Genomic DNA, 21,554 nt, shown 5'->3' with positions numbered 1-21,554 from the left:
TTTTCTGAAACACCCAGTATATGAAAAATATTTATAGAAACTGGAACTTTAACCCAAATAGTATTATTCTGCTGAACTATTTTTGGCATATAACTTCTTTTGAAAGCGTTATATATATGTCATTTGAGGAGCAAATTGCACAAAAAGCAAATGGATTGTGCCTCAATTATCAAGACATATAACAAAATTCTATTTCTGGCAATTTTTGTTCCCACCTTGTTTTTCATGAAATGACCCAGTAGCAATAAGGGGTTGGGGAGTGGGAATCGTATTTCTATATGCAAGAGAACACACATATTTTAATTCATTTTAATGTTTCCAAAATTACAACCACCATACATAATTATGTGCATAAAATAGCACCGTTTAAAAATTTCTAGCAAAGCAGTACCAGAACAAAACGACTTAGAGCACAAATACAATCTACTTTTTCAAAAGGAACTTCTAGTGACTCACTGGCTTGTAGCCTTGCTCTCAAGACTAAGACCAAAAGATTCATAATCTTGAAAAAACTATAAATAAACGCGAAACAAGATTGCACTAATTGAAGTCCACGTGGTCTCGGCTGTGTGCGCATAACTGAACACTTAGCTGCTCAAATATGAGTATTCTTTCTCCATATGATTCAGTATTTTCTGCAGTAATGACAAGACTGTTCACCTCTAAGTTGTACAAAAAGATATAACATATTACTTTGGATAAACCTGCTGCAGTATATAGACCATGCATGAACCATATTGTAACCCTGGTCACCTGGGTACTTTCAACAAAGGTGGCTACGTGCCAACCACAGTAAAAACCTGTATGGAGAATTGGAAGGCTGGACAGCCATGGCAAGTGTAGTAGGAGTGGTTATCACAGAGTCACGCAGGGCAACAGACACTGTCTGTAATCAGTACAATGTCTATACCATAGCGCTCGACCAACTCTGTTAAGAACAGCTTGTCACCATGAGGGTCAAGGCCCACTCTTTGCATATGTTCTTCAGTCCACAATTTTTCAGGGCTCCTAGATGCCACTAGCAGCTCTTTAAAAAGCTGTGTATTTTGAGCCATGAAAAACCTGCAGATGAAAACAAGTTCACCAGAGTCAAGACATGTGAAAGAAGACCTATGTGCACAAGGAATAGTTGTACTAGCAATTGTTCATTATGAAAGTAAGCACCCTAAGACAACAAATTTGCAATCCCCTCACAGATACCAAGCAACTTAGGAACACAGCAGCACATTTTCTTGGAAGACGGGGGGGGGGGGGGGGGGGGATGTTGAAACCACCACCCAGTAAGACTCGCGCAAAAGTGCTGCCATCTGTTGGTGCTGTGGTACACCATGGGCTTCTTTGATTTGCTTGTCCGCTAGCAGCTTATTTATTTTTTATTAAATTATGGGGTTTTACGTGCCAAAACCACTTTCTGATTATGAGGCATGCCATAGTGGAGGACTCCGGAAATTTCGACTACCTGGGGTTCTTGAACATGCACCTAAATCTAAGTACCACGAGTATTTTCGGATTTCGCCCCCGTCAAAATGCAGCCGCCGTGGCCAGGATTCGGCCTCGCCCACGACCTCGTGCTCAGCAGCCCAACACCATAGCCACTGAGCAACCACGACGGGTTCCGCTAGCAGCTTGTGGACACCTCATTGACTACGTCACAATAATGCCATACCTGCATAGGCAAGAAAGTCCTGAGTGGTCCCAACCTTGGGAGTGGTCCGAACTGGTCTTCAATGCACCTTTAAACTGCACACTCACTTGGCTTCATTCTATCTGTCGCCTGCTGATAGTGCCGTGTGTTGCAATGGAGGGCGATTACGGCACGCTGTATGCACTTGCCATAAACTTTCTGATGTCTAATAGAGACTTATGTTCCTGATCTGCACTTTGAAGAGGACGAAAAACCACTATAATTGTTGATTGCTGCACCGGTTGTTGATAGCCTTTCAAGGCAAGAGCGGCACTGAGTAGAACTTATGCTACTGACCTACATCAAGCTCTTTTGACAGTCGAGGAACACGAGTGCAGCCTTTGCCGATGAATTTGAGGCTTCACAATTCTACCCGAATGGCTGCAGTGGAATGAGATTTCAATTTGAATATTAATTACTCTGCTTACTGTCTGTCATGCATACACATGCACATGCCCTAGTTAGACATGGGCATTCCTTCTTTGTCCATGACGGGAAAAACCATCGTCTCTCTGCCCTGGAAAGTGACCGTTTTGGTAGACACACTGTAGACTTGTGCAGACAATGCGACAAAATTGGCACGTGAGTGCAAGAAGCTGCGAGAACACGAACAAAAGCATGAAAGCCCACCAGAAATCTCCTCGTGTCCACCTTAAGATGGATGCATGCCAAGTGATGTCATGCACTAGTTGCTGGAACGAAAATGTTCCGGCAGGTCCTGGGCATCTGCGGCCAGTATGGGACATGAAAAACACATAGGCTTCAGATGCTTCTCGGGCCATCCGGCAGTTTCCGTGAGGTCTCCTCAGTAAAAGTAAAGCTGTGCGGGCATCCTGGGCAGTCAAGCTGTCCAGGACTTGGTAAATCAAAGAAGCCTCATGTTAAAGGATTGCACTTGCCTACCCACAGCCACCATCCCATTAGTAATGTGATTTCCAAGAGTTAGCTCTCAGAATTGTGCAAAAACAATCAATCTTGAAATGACTGCAACTGTACAGACCCTGGCTATAAGACAGAGGGAAAATAACCACTGAATTCGCCTACCACCTTTTTTTGAACCAGTCAGAAGAGTTGGGTCACTGAGGAGTGAATCACCGAAAAAAATGCCAATTTTCAGTGTTTGGAACTACCACTATCAAGAAAGTTACAGTAGCTTTCAGACATCTTGCACTTAAGCTTTCCACGGCAAAGCCAGAACATACTTTCTAGTAAATGAAGAAAGAAAATTGGAGTGATGCACTATGGCCAGGGCCTCTAGATACTGCTTGCAGCAGCTCCGTTCCTCGGAGGAAAGGGAGGGGTAACAGGGGCTAGTGCTCCTGCAAGAGAGCATGGGCCGTATTCTAAAACAATCCACTTTGGCAATACTATTGCCTTGGTGATAGTTCGCCATCAAGCGCACAATGATTGGTTGTTTTAGCAAAATCAGAGGAGCTACGTCATCCGATTTTGCTCAATCAGCGTGTGCTTGACAGCGAACTATTGCCGAAGTGGATTGTTTCAGAATACGGCCCCATTAATACCCCTTCCCCCACCACCAGGGCCAACCTATCTTGAAAGCAGTAAGGATTCTTTGGTTTAGCAATAACAAAAAAGTTTGTGTAAGTGAAATGAGCCAAACCCTATTCCCCAGCTTTTGCCCCCCACAGTCAAAATACACTACCGGAGCCTATGCCTACATGGTGATATTCAGAACTGAAATAGCTAGCGTTTCCAAGTTCTCATGCTGCAAGGCTTTCCATGTGATGCTCAAGCAACAATGAAACGAGCATTTCCTCTTGTCATTGGGAATGTTTTCTTGTTTCTCTCTGCCCAAGCAGCTAGCATTGGTACTGCTGATGTGGTACCTGTGTTGTATGTGCGAATTTTGTGCCGAAAATTCCTGTAAAGCATAAGAAAGGAACATCTTCCTTTGCACAGCTTTACCTTCACGACGTTTAAACAATGTGAAAAACATACCCTGTAAACCAGGATTCATCTGTAGCATCTGAATCCCCTGCTAGTAACGGCTGGCACTTGGATCTGAACAAGGAAAAAGAACAAGAGTATGGTACATCCATAAATGTTAATGCATGCTTTCCTACCTTAGCTCTAAAAGATGGTTGTACTTTAGCTTATCAGCAGCACTCAATTCCAGCAACCTCTCATGCAAGGAAGAATGAACTTTCAAGTTTTGCTGGTCAACAAACAGGTCAAACAGGTTTTGCTTTGTCTCAAAAATCTTCTCGGTAGTGCCTGAAACAAAAATTCATTACATGATGTGCTCTCTTACAATGTGCAAGCACACAAACACATGCCAAAAGAAAAGCATACAGGCCACATAGGAGAGCTGCTCTGCCAGGGCATCCACATCTGTGACATTGACATAAAAATTTGGTGGACACAAACAAGTCTCCAAGTCTGGGTATACATGAGCAACCAAGGTACTTGTGCAGTATACTAGAAAAGAAGAGATACCAGAAGTACGGATTACTGCTAAAAGACAAGACATTTTACTCATAACTTACCACGATAGCAAATCACACCAATTGGTGGTGGAGAGAAAAAAAGGATCCTTTTTTTCAACAGCGCAAGCTTCCATAGAAGAAATACCTTCTCCCCAAAGAAATTCAGGAACTGAGAGAAGCAACCAGCTGGGTGTGTAATCTAAAGAAAAGAATAAACTGCATTAAGCAACATTTGTACTCAGCCTAGTGCCAGCATTTCACCAAGTAAACTTCCTCAAGCCAACAGCAGTCACAGCTGACGGTAATTGTAGCATTTTGGCCTGAGATGCATTATGAAGGCTTTGTGTGAAAATATGTGGAACATAGCATTTGTACCACATTTTGGATATTTATTTATTTATTTATTTATTTATTTATTTATTTATTTATGAATACTGTGGTCTTGAGACCATTGCATGTGGATGTATTGCAGGTGGATGTATAATCACTTATATGTACAGTAACATACTGATACAAATGAAGTATATTGAGGCAAAGGCTTCAACTACACATATACATAGCAGAAACTTGTTTACCAATGTTATCACTCACAAGACTGTAACAGAATATTAACTTCGATACAGGATTTACAAGCATCGAATATAGCTTAATACGCAAAAAAAGAAAGGTATCACTAGTTACTGAATATGCACCTCAAACAATAACAATGAATTCTGAGCTACTACAGTGTCAACAAGGTTGTTCCAGTCAGTTATGGTTCTAGGAAAATAGGAATATTTGTAACAGTTAGTTCTTGCCAATAATGGTTTTACTGACGCAGAATGTCTGACAGAGAATGTACTGACAGAGAACCACTGGAACAACTAATTATTTGTGAAGTGTAAACATTGTAGTGCCCATTCACCAACTAGAAAAAGAATTTCAAGCAACAAATACGATTCCGGTGAGTAACTGACGTAAACCACTTCTTCTTAGAAGGTTCATAATGGATGCACGTCCGTAGGAATTATACATAAATCTCACTGTTTTTGTTTTCTTAACCTTTTTCCAATTTGTAAATGTTAGTTTTAGTGAAGGGGTTCCAGATTATAACAGCATATTCTAAGACTGGTTGTACACTAGCTTTATAAGCAAGTAAGCGAGTTTCAAGGGTAGCATGCCGTTTACAGTTTACGGAGAGCATAAACAGAGACGGTATCAATAAGCGTACTCCAAGAAAGGTTATTAGAAATCCACAGGCCCAGATACTTGTAGTATGTGACTTCGGAAAATGCGTGATCAGTAATACTATACTGGTAACGGAGAGGGTTCTTTTTAAGTGTTATTCTCATATATACTGTATCGTCAAGATTTATTACCATTTGCCACATGTCACACCAACTTTTTACCTTTTGAAGGTTGCTGTTAAGGCTAATTTGATCCTCAATAGAATTTATTTTTTTATAAAGAACACAGTCATCAGCGTATAAGTTAACACAGACAGAAAGATCACGGACAATATGATTTATAAAAGTAAGAAACAAAAGTGGTCCAAGAACGGATCCCTGGGGGACTCCGGACTCGACTGGGATGTTGTGGGAGTGGGCATTATTAAAAGAAACAAACTAACGCCGGTTTGATGAGTAAGCCTGGATCAAGGCAATTCGCTTATCATTTGTTATTATGAAACGTAATTTATGGATTAGCTTTCTGTGCGAAACCGAGTCAAAAGCCTTGCGAAAGCCTAAAAATATTGCATCAGTTTGTTTGCCTTCGTTAATTGCTTCTGAAAAATCATGAACAGACTCTACCAGCTGTGTACATGTCAAGTATCCCCTTCTGAAGCCATGTTGAACTTCTGATTTTACATTATGTTTTTTAAAAAAATCAGTTAAATGTTTTTGAATAATATGCTCAAGTAGCTGGCATGCAGTAGAAGTAAGTGAAATTGGCCGATAATTTCATATACATTTTTTGATACCACCTTTATGCAGAGGATTAATTCTTGCAACTCCCCAGTCATCTGGTAAAGTACCTTCCTGAAGCAACCTTCTGAACATCACAAATATTTGGAGCACCATTCAGCATACTGTTTTAGAAAGGCATTTGGAATGTCATCTGGACCACTTGATTTCTTCACATCCAAGTTTTAAGAATAGGTTAAACACTCCATTTTCAGATATGATAGCATCAGGGATAGGAGGTAAAGACAAACTAAATGGTGGAAGATCACCATTGCCAGCAGTGAAAGCAGTTTTGAAAAAGCTGTTAAAGGCAACACACGCTGCATTATCATCCCATACACAAGTGCCATTTATTAAAAACATGTCAGTTGAGCTTGAACTTGGGAGTAATAATCCTCAAAAATTTCTCAGGCAAATAATGGGAGTTCAGTACTAAAATAGCTTTGTTTATCAAGTGCGACCTGATTTTTCAATTTTCGTGACACCTCTTCAAGAACTGGGGCTGTGCAAGCAACAGCTGACTTTGCACATTTTCTTCAGGCGTTTTAACCTATACTGCAAACTTATGCATATTTAGAAACTGATACTAGTTTCATGCTAAAAGAACATGCCTTAAACACAGTAATCCATGGTGCTTAAATGTCTCAAGGCAACAGTTGACCTATGAGAGGCGCCGTAATGGGGAACCCCCAGGGTTCTTTCATGTGCACCTAAATGTAAGTACACAAGCATTTCTGCATTTCGCCCATCGAAATTCAGCCGCTACAGCCAGGAATCGAACCCACAACCTCATGTTCAGCAGTACCAATACGGCTGGTGCATGTCTTGAACACTCAGCGGCTTCGAAAGGAGATATGCAAAATACCAAAGCCGACCACCCGCTCATGAATACATTGAGCCAAATTGCCATGCTACATACAGCAAGTATATAGTAAGGAAGAGATGGTGGCAAGAATAGCGGCACCAGCTCGCGCCACTCCCGCTTTATTTCCACATCGCCGCATTCCTTGGAGCCCAGGACTAGGGCTCCACTCTTTAAACATTTAACAAAAATAAGGTTGTATTTCTCTCTCTCTTAAGGCGATGTCTGCCAACTTATGTCGGTTAAGGAGATGTGCAGTCATTTGCATAAGTTTTCACATCCCCTAGTCTCAAATTAAAATATGTGCAAAGAAGTAATTACGAAATGTATTAACTTTTGGTTATTAACTTCTTTACCCCCAGAAATATGCCTTTCTTTTATTATTAGCACATTATTTTCCTCCAATACTCATTAGCCCCAACATATACCATGAAACACAAAAATGTAGCTTAATCACTAGTGTTTTGAATGAAGTAAAGCAGAAGTAATTGCTCAAAAGGCATTGGAGAATCCTTTTGAAACTTCAAAGAAACACCTCAAGAAGTCTGAATTGAAAGAATAATTTGTGATTTTACTGAAATAGTGAGTGAAAGAAAACCTGCTAATACAAAATATTCGTATGTTGCAGAAGTCACATATAAACATGTATTTACAATATTTACACGAGAGACAACCACGCATAAACAAGATGGCTGTCGAAAGCGATTCCACCTCTACGCGTCAAATCGTCTTCTTCTGACTGGGACCACTCTTGGTTGCGCCGTGACATAAACCCCGCCTGTAAACGCGCCGTCTCGGCGCCGACTATAAGGGAGGTGAACTCGCAGCCAAGTAAGGCTTCAGCTGGGACACATGCAGAACGTCTGTGGGAACACGCGAGTGCAGGGGAGTGATCTTGTAGTTCACATTGCCAAATTTAATTATGGGGTTTTACGTGCCAAAACCACTTTCTGATTATGAGGCACGCCGTAGTGGGGGACTCCGGAAATTTTCGACCACCTGGGGTTCTTTAACGTGAATCTAAATCTAAGTACACGGGTGTTTTCGCATTTCGCCCCCATCAAAATGCGGCGAGATTCGATCCCGCGACCTCGTGCTTAGCAGCCCAACACCATAGACACTAAGCAACCACGGCGGGTCACATTGCCAAGCTGACACAATATTCTGTAGGGCCCTGTGTAGCGCAGCAGCATTTCAGACAAACCGACGGGGCGACGTGATGTGCATAGCAGAACAACGGAGCCAGGAGGAGATCGAATGTCTCGATGTCGGCTGTCGTACTGGATCTTCTGCGCGCCCTAGACTCAGTGTGCCAGGAGCCAGCAATATGGCGTGCCGTGTAAGCCCGGGCGAAGATGTCTTGAGCATATTCAGTGGGAGTGCTCATCGAGGAAGGAAGCAGTGTGTTAAAGGTCAAAGAAGGGTGGCGGCCGAACAGAAGGTAAAAGGGTGAAAAGCCAGCAGTCTCGTGACAGGACGAATTATAGGCAAAGGTCACGAAGGATAACATGCTGTCCCAATCACTGTGGTCGTCAGAAACATGCATAAGCATTTCCGTCAACATGCGATTGAGCCGCTCCGTCAATCCGTTTGTCTGCGGGTTGTTGGCAGTGAAAAGCTTGTGCTTGTCAGAACAGGAGCGAAGTAGGTCTTCGAACTACTCGGAACAAGAAGGTGCGGCTGCGATCAGTGAGGAGCTGCCGGAGTGCGCAGTGATGGAGGATGACGTCATATAAAAGGAAATCTGCCACCTCAGTTGCACAGTTTGTGCGCAAAGCTCATGTGATCATGTACCGGGTCGTGTAATCAGACACAACGATGACCCACTTATTCCCAGATTTCAACGTCGTAAAAGGGCCGAGTAGATCGAGACCGATGCGAAAGAATGGTTCTGAGGGCACATTGATGGGGTGAAGGCGTCCAGCAGGCAGCACAGCAGGTTTTTTTTTTCGGCACTGACAGAGTGCAGAGGCTGCAACATAGCGATGCACAGAACGGTACAGACCTGGCCAGTAGAAGCGGTGCCGTATCCAGTCGTATACGCGAAACACCAAGGTGGCCTGCAGTAGGGGCGTCATGCAACTGCTCAAGAACTGACGTCCAGAGATGGCGTGGTACAACAAGTAAAAATTCTGGTCCTTTAGGACGTAAGCTGCGACGGTAGAGAACTTCGTCACAGAGCACGAACATGCGCAGCGTGGGCTACGAATGTTCAGAATTGAGATGATCTATGAGTGAATGTGAATGTCAGTGAATGTAATTGCCAAGTTCACTGATGGTAATGCAAGGTGGTAGTCGTTTTTAGTTTTATTTGTTGGAGCTCTGCACCTGCATAACCTTACAAATAAAGTATCATTACATTTGTTTTAGAATATTTCCAGCTCCCGGCTCACTGAGTCTCAGGCCACGCAGAAGGTCCGGTACGACAGCCGACATCGGGACGTTCAATTTCCTCCTGGCTCCGTTGTCCTGCTATGGACACCATGTCTCCGCATCGGCTTGTATGAAAAGCTGCTGCCGCACTACACAGGGCCCTACATGATATTATGTCAGCTTTGCAAAGTGAACTATGAGATCGCTCCGCTGGGCTCGCGTGTACCCACGGATGTTGCACATGTGTCCCGGCTGAAATCTTACTTTGCCATGAGTTCACCTCCCTTATAGTTGGCGCCGAGACGGCGCCTTTACAGGCGGGGGTTATGTCACGGCACAACCAAGAGTGGCCTCAGTGAGAAGACGACGATTTGATCTGTAGAGGTGGAATCTATCTTGACAGCCATATTGTTTATGCATCGTTCTCTCTCTTGTAAATATTGTAAACACATCTTTATATGTGACTTCTGCAACATAACAATATGAACTGCACTCCTCCTTAATTTATGCATAGTCACATAACCATAAGGCATTGTGTTTTTGCTAGTCAGCGTCTCGAAAACTTCATTAAAAATTAAATTTCGAAGTTTTAACGTGCCAAAACCACTTTCTGATTATGAGGCATGCCGTAGTGGTGGACTCCGGAAATTTCGACCACCTGGGGTTCTTTAACGTGCACCTAAATCTAAGTACACGGGTGTTTTTGCATTTCGCCCCCATCGAAATGCGGCCGCCGTGGCCGGGATTTGATCCCGCAACCTCGTGCTCAGCAGCCCAATACCATAGCCACTGAGCAACCACGACGGGTACGAAAAATTAATTGTTCTGTGTGTTTGATGCAACTACAATTTTGAATTTCAGGATATGCAGTCATACATTCTATTTCAATGTCAACAAAATGAATGAATGATATGTTCTCGGAAAGAAAAAAAGAAAGGTAAGCTTGATGCAAGTTGTCTATAGGAAAAAAACTGGTAGAAGTTCACTGTAAATGTATATTCACAAGAAAAGTTTTACGGTGCAAATAAAAACTGGCAAAAGTGAGCTTGAATTTGGGGGAAATAAAGATATTTAACCCTATAGCCCAGTAAGGAAAGACCAGCGACTCACACTACTGCCAATGCCTAAAGCTACAGACCTTTCGATGAGGAGAGAGCACCTTCGCTTTGGCTCTTTAGAGTGTTGTGTGTGGGTAGAGGCACATGCTGGAGCTTTTGCAGTTCTTCTGAGGTGGGCTCATGTGTGCTTTCAATAATCCAATACCTAGGGTAGAGAGTTCCTGATGGATATGTCTATAAATAAGGTGTGGCAAGGAGATTTGGTATGATGGAAGAGAAGCCATGCAGCTGTTTATTCGTTTTTCTTTTATGTTCAGTATGTGTAGCTAAAGAATAAAAGGAACCAGAGAAAAGTAATGTGGGTGGGGGAAGGCTACGATAGAAAGGAGTTTATGAAAAGACATAAAGGAAAGCTTGAGCATTGAGGAAGGAAGGAGTGAAACAACAGTGAATTGAAAAATGTGGGGAAGAAACAGAATGCTTGGCTTTTACAAAAGGCAAGCTTTCAAGGCTTCAGTAGTTGAGAGTCTGCCCATTAATTTGACAGCACGGTAGCCTTAAAAATGTAATACGGCACCGCTTCATGCAACATTACCTGCATGCACAGGTGCATGGAAAGGTGTCATGTACACTACCTGTATGCCACTACTGTAAGGTGACATGACCTTAACTCTATTCTCCTGGCAGTTGAAAATAAGTCATCACTGAACAAAAGTTTGTTATTTAACTGAATTTGCTAAGCATTACCCTGTGTTTAAAGAGGCTGCTCAGTTAATAGGCAACCATCTCGCAGCAAGGGGGGGGGGGAAGCATTTCTGAAGTTGGTGTCAGAAATGCTTTACCAGAAATTTTAATGTCCCACACTGGCTGCAGTGTATAGAAATTGCAAGATATCAAACTAGACTTCACTCTTAGAAGGGAAGTGGTATGGAGATTGTGCTCCAGTTGTTGCCTGATTTGGCAACTCTTTTCCAAAGGTTTTTGACAGCTTTCATAGGGCGCCAGTTTATCCAAATATTCATCAGCTGTCCCACCTTACTAACACAATGCTTATAGCATAAAAGTTTGTATAAAATATTCCCCTGCAGCTGCTCTAAGCCTCCTGCTTAGGAAACTTTAACCCTATTTCTTCACCTCCTATCCTCATGAAAGTGACACTGAAAGAAAAAAAACAAGCATCTAGCACCCCAGACTCATGTCCTTCCGGCAAACCCCTTTTAAAAAGATAGTTTTAAGGGACCCGTTGTGCAGTGAACAGGCTGTCTGCGGCGTTGCGCGTGAGCACAACATGTCTACCAATCACAGCATAGTGTGCGCCGCCTTTCTACCAATCACATAGCGTAGCACACTGTGTTACTACCATCCGCGGCAGCGCAGTGCTGGGGGGTGAAATAAAAAAAAAAAAAAAGGACCAGAAAGCTCACACTCGTGCATAGTGTTTACCACAAGAGTTTTCCGGTAAAGATTATGGTAGCATAAGCTACAGTTTCCTGGAAGCATGAGAAGCAGTCAGGGACTCTTTAATGCTATAGCATTTTACTCTTAAAGGCGAAGCTTAAGTGTCTCCCAAGTTTTTGCTCTTTCCTAAGGCTTCCTTTACTCTTTCTTAAATAAGCGTTAATCACAACATTTTTAAGATTCCCACCAGTAAAGCGCACGCTGCCAATGCAAGGATAACCGTTGCTGCCTTGAGTAACAAAAGTCCACTAGCTGAAAGGAAAAGGCTGAAACACCCTTGTTTGACTCTGTGTTGTAGATATATACAATTTGTATGCCAGTAGCAAGTGCCTTACCCAAATGTATCCTGATGTCCTTAGTAAAGCACCTTCTGTAAGCTCAAGTAGGAAAGCACCACAGCTCTTGCAAAGCTATGGCAGCTTATGTTGATTGTAATAACTAAGCCTCACAAGTAATCTTTCAGTACTATGCGGGGCAACATATACATTCTGATGTTGATTTGAAGGTCACTTCAGGATCAATCAATCAAGTTTTTCAGGCCACCTTAAAGGAAGCCATCGCTGCACTAAGGAACGCCTGTTAGTGTTGCTCAGCTAATCATTTTAGACTACTTATTTGGCCATAATAAAATGTAACCAAGAAAATGCAAGTCAGAACACCTTTTAAAATCTCCTGGAAAGTGCAATATGGTTTTGCTGCACATTTAGATGCTGTAACCTTTGAACTTGGCATGTGATGCTGAACCACACCACCATAACACACACAGATAAATGTGAAAACACAAATACCTGTTTCAATAGAAGATAGCACATGCTAAACACATTCACTGTCCCCTAAACTCTGTCGAGACAAATCCTGCCACTAAAAAGGGTCGCTATTGTGGTCGTCATTAGGTCAGGCGAGTGTAAGCCGATCAGTCAAGTTCGAATTATCCAGCGAACGGCAATTTTAGGATCGAAATAACAAAAGTTTCGCCCGTATAAATGCATTGGCACAGGCCAGGATCGAATTAGCCAAGAAATCTAACTAACCAGAGTCAAATTAATGGAAGTAGACTGCATAACTAAATGCAATGCATACAACAGTTTTTATTTTCATGCTATGCAATGTGTAATCTTATGCAACGTTTATATCGCAAACAACACAAAACAGAGGCACTCACTGGAGCTTCCATTAGGCGTGTATAATGCTACAGCATGAGCCGGGCAAAATTCGGCAAGGACGTGGAGAAATGGCTCACCCACTGCAAGCGTGTGAGCAAGTATAACAACTGGAACTCCACAGCTCAACAAGACAATGTCATTCTCTTCCTCACAGACACTGCGCTAGTGTGGTTCGAGAAGCATGATGATAAATTCATAACAAGGGACAACTTTGTTACTGACCTCACAGAGTGCTTTGGTGATTCCACCACGAAGGAAGCAGGCAGAGCAGACATTGCTTCAGTGCGCTCAAGTCCCAGGTGAGACCTGTACTACGTACATAGAGGCCATTCTGAAGCTATGTAGAACGGTCAATCCTTAAATGTCCGAAGAGGACAAAGTTGGACACCTTCTTATAGGTATTGCCAAGGATGTGTACAATTACCCAATTGGAAAGGAGAGTCTCGCCTTGGTCTCTGACCTCATCAAGCATTGCCGCACAATTGAGGCCTTGAAGCTGCACCGTATCACGGTGAATTTCAGGAGGTTAGCAAATGTGACAACGGTTGCAAGCATTGACGACAACTATAGCCTTCAATTTGACCTTTTGGCAATGGTAAGGCAAATTGTCCGCAATGAATTTGAACGACACACCAAAGGGACGGATGTTGAACAGCTTGGTTGTGCTTCCTTCCAACCTTAAGAGCATGCATCTGCTGTATCATCATTGTCTGCCATGCCAGTTGCTACGTCTGCAGCAAGTCGATCGAGTCAATCGACTGTCAAGTCGATCAGCGGCGTTCCTTTCCTGACGACACGACGCATGATCAATGCACTTTTAGAGCTACCACCACGAGTCGGCATTCGGAAGATCGAATTTATTATTCGCAGTGTCCCAGGGTTGACCCCAAAGGCTAGCATGTCAGCCGCGCATCGCCTGTTTGTTACAGCTGTGGCACCAAAGGACACATTGCTGGTTTTTATTGCCGGCACTGACAGACAACAGAATGTTACCCACCACCAACTTGGCCTAATTTTGAACAGGGCATTTATGACGACCATTAGACGACAGACCCTGGTGCTGCAAACACCACAGGCTCGCCACCCAGGAATACCTTCCGTCAGTACAAAAGAAAGAGTGGCTCGCCAGCTTCAGAACACAGCCTGATGCCACCAACCAGTCACCAACGCTGTTCACCGTCACCACAGCGATGTTCTACATCACCACTGCTGTCGGGAAACTAGCCAGTGCGGCCAATGAAGGTAAGGTTACCGGACAGTCAGAGTCTCTGCTAAATACTCCTCTGCCTATTATGATGGTGAAGAACAAAGTGCGTGTGTTAATTGATAGTATACCTGCAACAGCATTAGTAGATACTGGTGCTAATTTCCATCATGAGTGTGACCTTCAAAGAAAGGCCAGGTCGGAAAGTTATGTTCCCGTGGAATGATGATGTGACATTTCGTGGTGTCAGTGGAGAGTACCTTATTCAACTTGGTATTTGTGCTGCAAGTGTTCTATTCGAAGGAGATGATGTTAAAACAGAATTTCTCATACTACCGCCATGCACTCATGATGCGATTCTCGGGATTGACTTTCTTCAGGATTTTGGTGCTTCCATTAACTGTGGCATAGGCAAAATTAATTTGAATAACACGCTTCTCTCCACCCTTGCTGACACATCCTTACCATAGAAAAACTATTTTGTTGTTTCGAACAATTCGCTGCTACCGCCTTGGTCGCTGTCACATGTCCCTGTCAATGTGGCTGACACCAACCTTTCATTGCTTGATGCACAAATCCAACCACTTACGTCAAGCTGCGCGAAGAATGATGTACTTGTGCCACGCTCTCTCATGACAGCAGTGAATGGCACCTCAAATTTGTGGGCTTTCAATTGTTCCTCCATCCCTGCTGTCCTTCCATGCGATATGAAGCTCACTGAATTTGACGAAAGCACTTCAAGTTCCATTAGAGTTCTAAGCAAAGAGGAGCAGTCTCATATTAGCTATCCCCACTGAAGCATTTCTCAAGAGCAGATCCTACGGATGATCAATAAGTCGCTGCCCTCACATGAGCGCCACGCTCTCGCACAAGTTTTGCTGCCACATCTTTCTGTGTTCGATTTCGCACAAGGAGACAAGCAGGCTTCACTCCTGCATTCTTGTGCTCACCACACAATTGACACCGGATTTGCACACCCAATTCGGCAAAAGCCTTATCGCATCTTCGACAGAAAGGACAGTTATTGCTGAACAGGCGAAAGACAGTCTACGGAAAAGTGTTGTTAATGAGTCCTCTAGTCTGTGGGCAGCACCACTAATTTTAGTAAGGAAGAAGGATGGATCGTGGCAGTTCTGTGTTGATTACAGGAGACTAAACACGGTCACCAAAAAGCATGTGTATCTGCTTCCCAGAACAGATGATGTCATTGATTGTCTACATTCCACTGCCTACTTTTCATCACTGGATTTATGATCAGGGTATTGGCAGATACTCGTGCACCCAGACAATAAGGGGAAAACGACCTTCATGACACTGGACGGTCTCTATGAATGTAATGTTATGCCGTTTGGCCTTTGCAACGCGCCAGCAACATTCGAACGATTTATGGACCCTATCCTCCAAGGACTTAAAGGGACCCTGAAACGATTTTGACGATTTTCTACAAACGTACTGAGTCGTTAGAGTAGGTCCTTCTCATCATTAATTGACGCATCTAAGTGCTCCGCGTAAAGCGTGTAATTTATTATAAGGTTTTAAAAATGTACATCGCTGCCGATCACAGCACACTGCTCGGTGGAATTTTCAGCTACCCCTACCCAGATGATGTATATCACTCAATTGACGTCATGTGGGCGAGCTACCCGATTGGCTGCCCAGGGTGCGTCATATATAATTTTTTCACCTTTATGGTGAACAAATGATTTCCTAATTTCAAATGTTGAAAGCACATTGACACTCTCGTTGTTACATGACATTTCCTTAGTCATGAAATTACCTCCATGGAATGCATGCCATCACAGACAGTTTTGTAGGAGACACCAAGACAGGTGTCCATGATGGCTGGTGTTTGATGGGTCAAGTAAAACTGAATAAGGTCTTCATATATACCTGGCCTTTCCAACAGTCGCCTGAAATTAAAATAAAAGGTGCATTAAAGAAAGCATATCATCACAGGGACAAAATGCACATTTCTATTCACATTTGCCACTGAAAATAGTACACAAGTGCCTTGCAGATAAACATATTAAAGGGCAACTCCGGCAATTTTTCGATGTCCAATGATCTTCATAAAATTTTGAATATACATTCTCTTTTGCACTCTGATTATATGTGCCAAACAGCATTGCTGCAAGTCATTTAGTGTTCCTTAAAATGAATTTTAAAGATTGGTTGCGTTCCTGACTCATTTACTGGCCACCCTGTGTTTGTGACGTCAGAAACTACACCGCCACTGTCGCAGAAATAGTCTCTGAAATCGCCGCGTTCTGTTAGGAAGATCCGTAAAAGATCCCTATGTCGTCAGGAGACATCATCAGCTTCGCTTCATCGGCATTAGTGCCATGTGTACTAGGTGTTTAGCATGCATTCTGCATGTTTACATTATGGTAGTGTAGCATCTGGCGTCATAGACTCATACTTAAATATGGTTAAAGAAAACGCCGGAATTGCCCTTTAAAGGCTTATTACAAACTTTCATACGAAACGGTTGCACGACTAATTGGTGATTACATGAAAAAAATTGAACCACTAAGTTCTAGTAAATGTTTTCTTCTATGTCGTTGAAAGTGTTATACTAAAAGTTCAGGTTGGCTCCTTGTTTGCTACTGCTCCCGTCCTACTGCAGCCAGCTATTTCGTTTGTACTCTCAATTAATCACAAGATATCTCTTCATCATTCACAGCTGTAAATAGATGCTTGCATTTTTTAATAAACCCACTCAAAACCAAAACACATTTGGCAGATTAAAAAAAAAAAATTGGGGAGACAGTGATGTGCATACAAATGGCCCAGTCTCCTTCTTTCGTATAACATGCCCCACACCTCTCAGGCAATGTTTGCTTGTTTTTACGTACAAGAGCGCACACAACATAACAAAATGAGACTTTGCCACTTTACACTCACTAATGCAGTCAAATTTCATGGCAATTAAATTTACATATGGCATAGAGATTGAAAGAGTCTTTTTGAAGAAGATGAACACCCCTAGTCTTATTACACACAAGAAAGTGTTTAAGTCATAAAAATATTTTGTCTAATTGTTATTGACGTCAATTTTGGCAAACACAAACATACATCTAAATTATCTGAGCACGTTGGCAATTAATCTAAATTTTTCCAGTTATATATCTAAAACTGATTATAACTATGTGTAAAAGTGTTCATGAGCAGCCAGAAGGCACTGGGAAAGCATTGGTGAAGGCCTAGATGTCTGGGAAAGACAGAATCTTGATATTTCACCTTTGTTCAGGCTATCTAATCAGATTTGAATATTCTGAAAGCGGTAGCATCCTCTGTGTTTCTGGCAAACATCCTGCCATTCTTCACTCATACCAAGCAAGACTTTTTCTTTTAACTTTTTTTCTGGCCTTCCAGAACAAGTTACTGTTGGGATGTATCAAGTTGTCATTAAGAAAAAAAAACAGTGCAAGGGTTTTGCCAGTCCTGATGAGGTCGTTGAATCTGCCTCTTGCTCTCAACTACTTTTCTTGCACAGTCAATGATGCAAATCCAATTATTAGAACAGTAGGTAGGAAGTGCTGAGTATGACAGACCAAACATCAATGGTAGTCCGAGAACACTGCAGGATTGTAGGTGACGAGTGACCTGTCAACCACTTAAAACTTGATCACTTTAGGAAAAGCAGGGTAAGCAACAGATATGTCATCATTGTCTCTCAATCCTTTACTCTTCTTTATGCCTATGAACGAGCGGAGAGGCATGGCCTCTCTGTTCCGACATGGGACTAGCCAACAGCTGGGTAGGGACCTGCAGGCCCCCGCTTAGCTCCTCAGGACCCTGATAAAGTCGTTTGCTGCTGCTCCTGCTGCTGCCTATGCTGTTTACTGCTTTTAAGACTAAAGCCTTAAGTTGCTCATACTGCCAATGTTCGGAAAATGCGGCATGTCGTACAGAAAGTCATGCGAGCTCGCCTTACGTAGACACGCGCTTGTGCCACTGCTCGCGCGATCGGTGTCGCCTTCTTCCACAGCTGGTTCCGATGCTGCTCATCATGCCAGCGTTCCCATCCTGCCCCTCGCACTTGTGCCACTGCTCTCGCATTCATCGTCGTCTTTTTCCACAGCTCGCTCCAATGCTGCTCGTCATGCCAAAAAAAGGCTAAGTTAATTAAGGTGGAGTTAATTCAGGTACTCGAACCGACAACCTTCAGTGGGAGTCAAACCCTCGAGCTTATGTGGAAGTCGAACCCACGACCTATGGTGCTAAGGCGAAGTTAATTAAGGCACAATTAATTAATACATAGCCAATTAAGGTACTCAAACCCACGACCTTTCGTGGGAGTCACATTCTAACTTTGGTGGGAGTCAAACCCACAACCTTTGGAGTTAGGGTGAAGTTAATTAACACACAGTTAATTAAGGTAGCAACAATTAAGGCACTTGAACCCCCAACCTTTGGTGAGAGAAAACAAGTAATAAGAAGTAACAACACATTCGACTGAGAATGTCAAGTAATTTAATGAATGTCTCCTGAGCATGCAGGCTTTTTGCCTTCACCCTCTTTGGTGTATGCTAAAGTGACTGTAAATTTTTTTTCAATAATGTATTCTAAAAACTAACCTGGCTAGTCAAAATGGGAAGTGAGAAGTGAGGGGTCAATACTGCTGTTCTTTGCCATCAGCAATGATAAATGCTAACTTGCTTAGGCAGAAAACTAACTTCCTAGCACTGTATTGATACAAACTGCACAACAAAATGGGACACAAGAAGGGTCAGACGAGCACCTTGTATCCTGTCTTGTCACGCAGTTTGTACCAATGAATCTGTAGCAACCAGCCCAGCTATCAACACTGTTATCTTAGCACTGTATTTAAGCAGATCAGTTTCACGTCAGTTTAGTGCACAAATTTTAAAAAATTTAAGGCTCTCTTACCGTACTTGCTTTTGCAGGAATGTCTTATGCAGATGCAGCAGTGAGTAGCTTTTTGCAAGAATTCCTATCGACTTCATCCGTGCTCCACGCTCTTCCTCATTCTCTACTTTCATGTTTTCAAAGCAGGAGAATCCATAGTAATCTTTCCTCTTGAAGTATCTTTCAAGGAAAAAGATAACAAACTTTATGCACTGTTGTGTGCTGCTTTGAATGGAAATATATGTCAATACTTACATGAAGTCTGTGTGCACCCTGTGAGCTCCACTGGTCATAGCCTTAAACTCAAGGCCAGACACATCCAAGTCATCAGGTGCCCACCACTCCACAGTATTACCTTAAAGAAAAAAAGAGATATTCCAGCCGGTCGCAATGTAGATATGGTACAAATCATAGCTATACTGGAAAAAGCTTTTAATTCAGTATTTCCAACAAGGGGATTTGGACCAAATGGATACTAGTCTTACTCCAAGTAAACTTGTGCAATGCGACACATTACGTCTGTATACATGCCTTTTTTTCTGTGCTAGCTGGCTTTAAAGTTTGGACATAAAAACTCATAATGTACTCCCCAATATGTACAGAAGCACTTTCCTCTCTCTCACTCTCCAATGTTTTTTAATGAAGCTCAAAGGGTTCGTATTGCTCTAACAGCTTAAAATATGCAACATTTACTATTTATGTCACCATCGAAAACTGGGATAAAGAATTACCGAGTTTAGTGGTAAGGTTGCAGAAAGGGAAATGCTTCGCACAGTGCACAAACAATCGCGCCAGAAATGAGAAGTCCGCAACGTGTATTCAGAAATCGTGAATGATGGGCAGACACGTGACCCAATAGTTACTATTTGCCAAGCGCACTGCTGAAAAACTTTGCACATGCGCTGGTTTCGCAACCAGCGCACACGCGTCATCACGCCAACTTAGCTAATAATTTCAATGTATGATTAACGTCAATACAAGAGCGGTGTGCCTGCAAAGTCAACAAAACGTTCATCAACCAAAAATAACATTAAAAAAGGAGAAATACTCACAGCCAGTTGTAAATGCCTAAGTTTAAACATCAAAATTAAAGTTTTACACACGGAAAAGTTCAGAAATGAAGCCCATCGATTCATAACTACTGAATTTCGCTGTAAAAACCATTCAGTTGCGTTGCGGATAACGGTAATGACATGCGCACCCAACTCGTGCAAGACTCACCCGCTCGAGTGTCAAATGCTATCACAAACACGCCAACAATGTCACACACAGTGTTGTCGCCTAGTTTTTCGCCCGTTCTGTTGTCTGTGCAAGACAGTACTGGTCCCAACTGGCATTTCACTTGGCATGAAATGTTCGTGTAAGTACTGTAGCCATCAATTGGTTCATCATCGGACAGAAGCGGAGCTCGATCAGTCGCCCCTTTCCGTCTTGCCATGTTGATGGTGTGTAGCAGCAATAATAAGCACGAAGTCAGTCACTCCAGCATTAGGTTGCCTTCTCTAGGTGAACCATTCCTAATTCCTAACTGTATAGAATCGGCAAGCTACGCACGTATAACTCCACCGTATGGCTGTACGACCCACTTGCATGTAAAACGAGTACCCCCAACCGCTCCAACGCCTCCAACACTGCTGTGACGCACTGACCACATTGACTAGCGGATTCGGATTCGCCTTCTCACCTGCCGTCCGAAGGCGCCTCCATCGCAAAACATATAGGCATATATAGGTACTCCGGCCTGTACACGTTTTCGCCGAGCGATGGCGCGTGGATGGAGGGATTTACTTCAGGATTTATGAAACGTACCCCTTGATAATATGAAAGTAGCAATTATTGTATGAAACTCTATGAAAGTAGCGACACTCTCCTCCCCGCGGCGCTTTCCTCCTCGATTCTCCTCGCGCGCCAGCTGCGCTCGCTGCGCAAGCTACGCTCTTTCTCCTTGGCTCCCGCGGACGGGCCGCAGCATTCGATGGAGGCGCATGTTTTTGGGCCAGTTGCGCGCCACAGTGGTGTAGAAAATTTTCTAAAATAGTGATAACAGCATCGAGAATGCTGAAGGTAACGTTTATGAGGAGGTTGGTTTGTTCTTAAAGCCGTATGAATGGGGTACACTGACGTAAAAGGAGCTTTGAGGCGAATTCTATACTCCAGACATTTTTTTCTGCCACATGATAAGCTGCTTTACTTTACACATCTGTTCAAGTATTCTTGTGGCGCATCCCTCTGCGTTTGTATTTTTTTTTCTTGCCTGTGAGCACATGTGCACCGCAGGTATTATATTCAGTGTGCCTTCTTATAATGAATTAGTCGCGTGTGCATCGTCCGTCCATGTGTTTATCTCAGTGTGCAAGTAGTTTTCGCGTTGTGGTCTCTAAACTGAACAGGACCGTTGCGCAATTTCAGTGCGAGCGAGCGTGCACGGTCATGCATGTAAACACGCCCTGCACGTTGCCTTTATCCGTGAGAAAACCAAATAATAATCGT

At 43.0% G+C, this 21,554-nt stretch overlaps 1 protein-coding gene across 1 annotated transcript; it reads right to left on the bottom strand.

Moving 5' to 3' along the window:
* Nucleotides 1-295: 295 nt before the first annotated feature.
* LOC126544504 (DENN domain-containing protein 11-like) lies at nt 296-20,718 on the bottom strand. The gene is made up of 9 exons (XM_050191849.3): nt 20,286-20,718; nt 19,320-19,419; nt 19,086-19,244; nt 15,970-16,102; nt 4,192-4,330; nt 3,998-4,123; nt 3,769-3,919; nt 3,644-3,706; nt 296-1,062 (listed from the first exon to the last, which is right to left on the bottom strand). Exons 1-9 carry the CDS (start codon nt 20,500-20,502, stop codon nt 864-866), a joined length of 1,287 nt encoding a protein of 428 aa, XP_050047806.2. The 5' UTR covers nt 20,503-20,718; the 3' UTR covers nt 296-863.
* Nucleotides 20,719-21,554: the final 836 nt, after the last annotated feature.

Source organism: Dermacentor andersoni, chromosome 1 (genome assembly GCF_023375885.2).
Source record: "Dermacentor andersoni chromosome 1, qqDerAnde1_hic_scaffold, whole genome shotgun sequence".
NCBI classification, from domain to species: domain Eukaryota; kingdom Metazoa; phylum Arthropoda; class Arachnida; order Ixodida; family Ixodidae; genus Dermacentor; species Dermacentor andersoni.
This window is presented reverse-complemented; position numbering and strand designations above follow the sequence as displayed.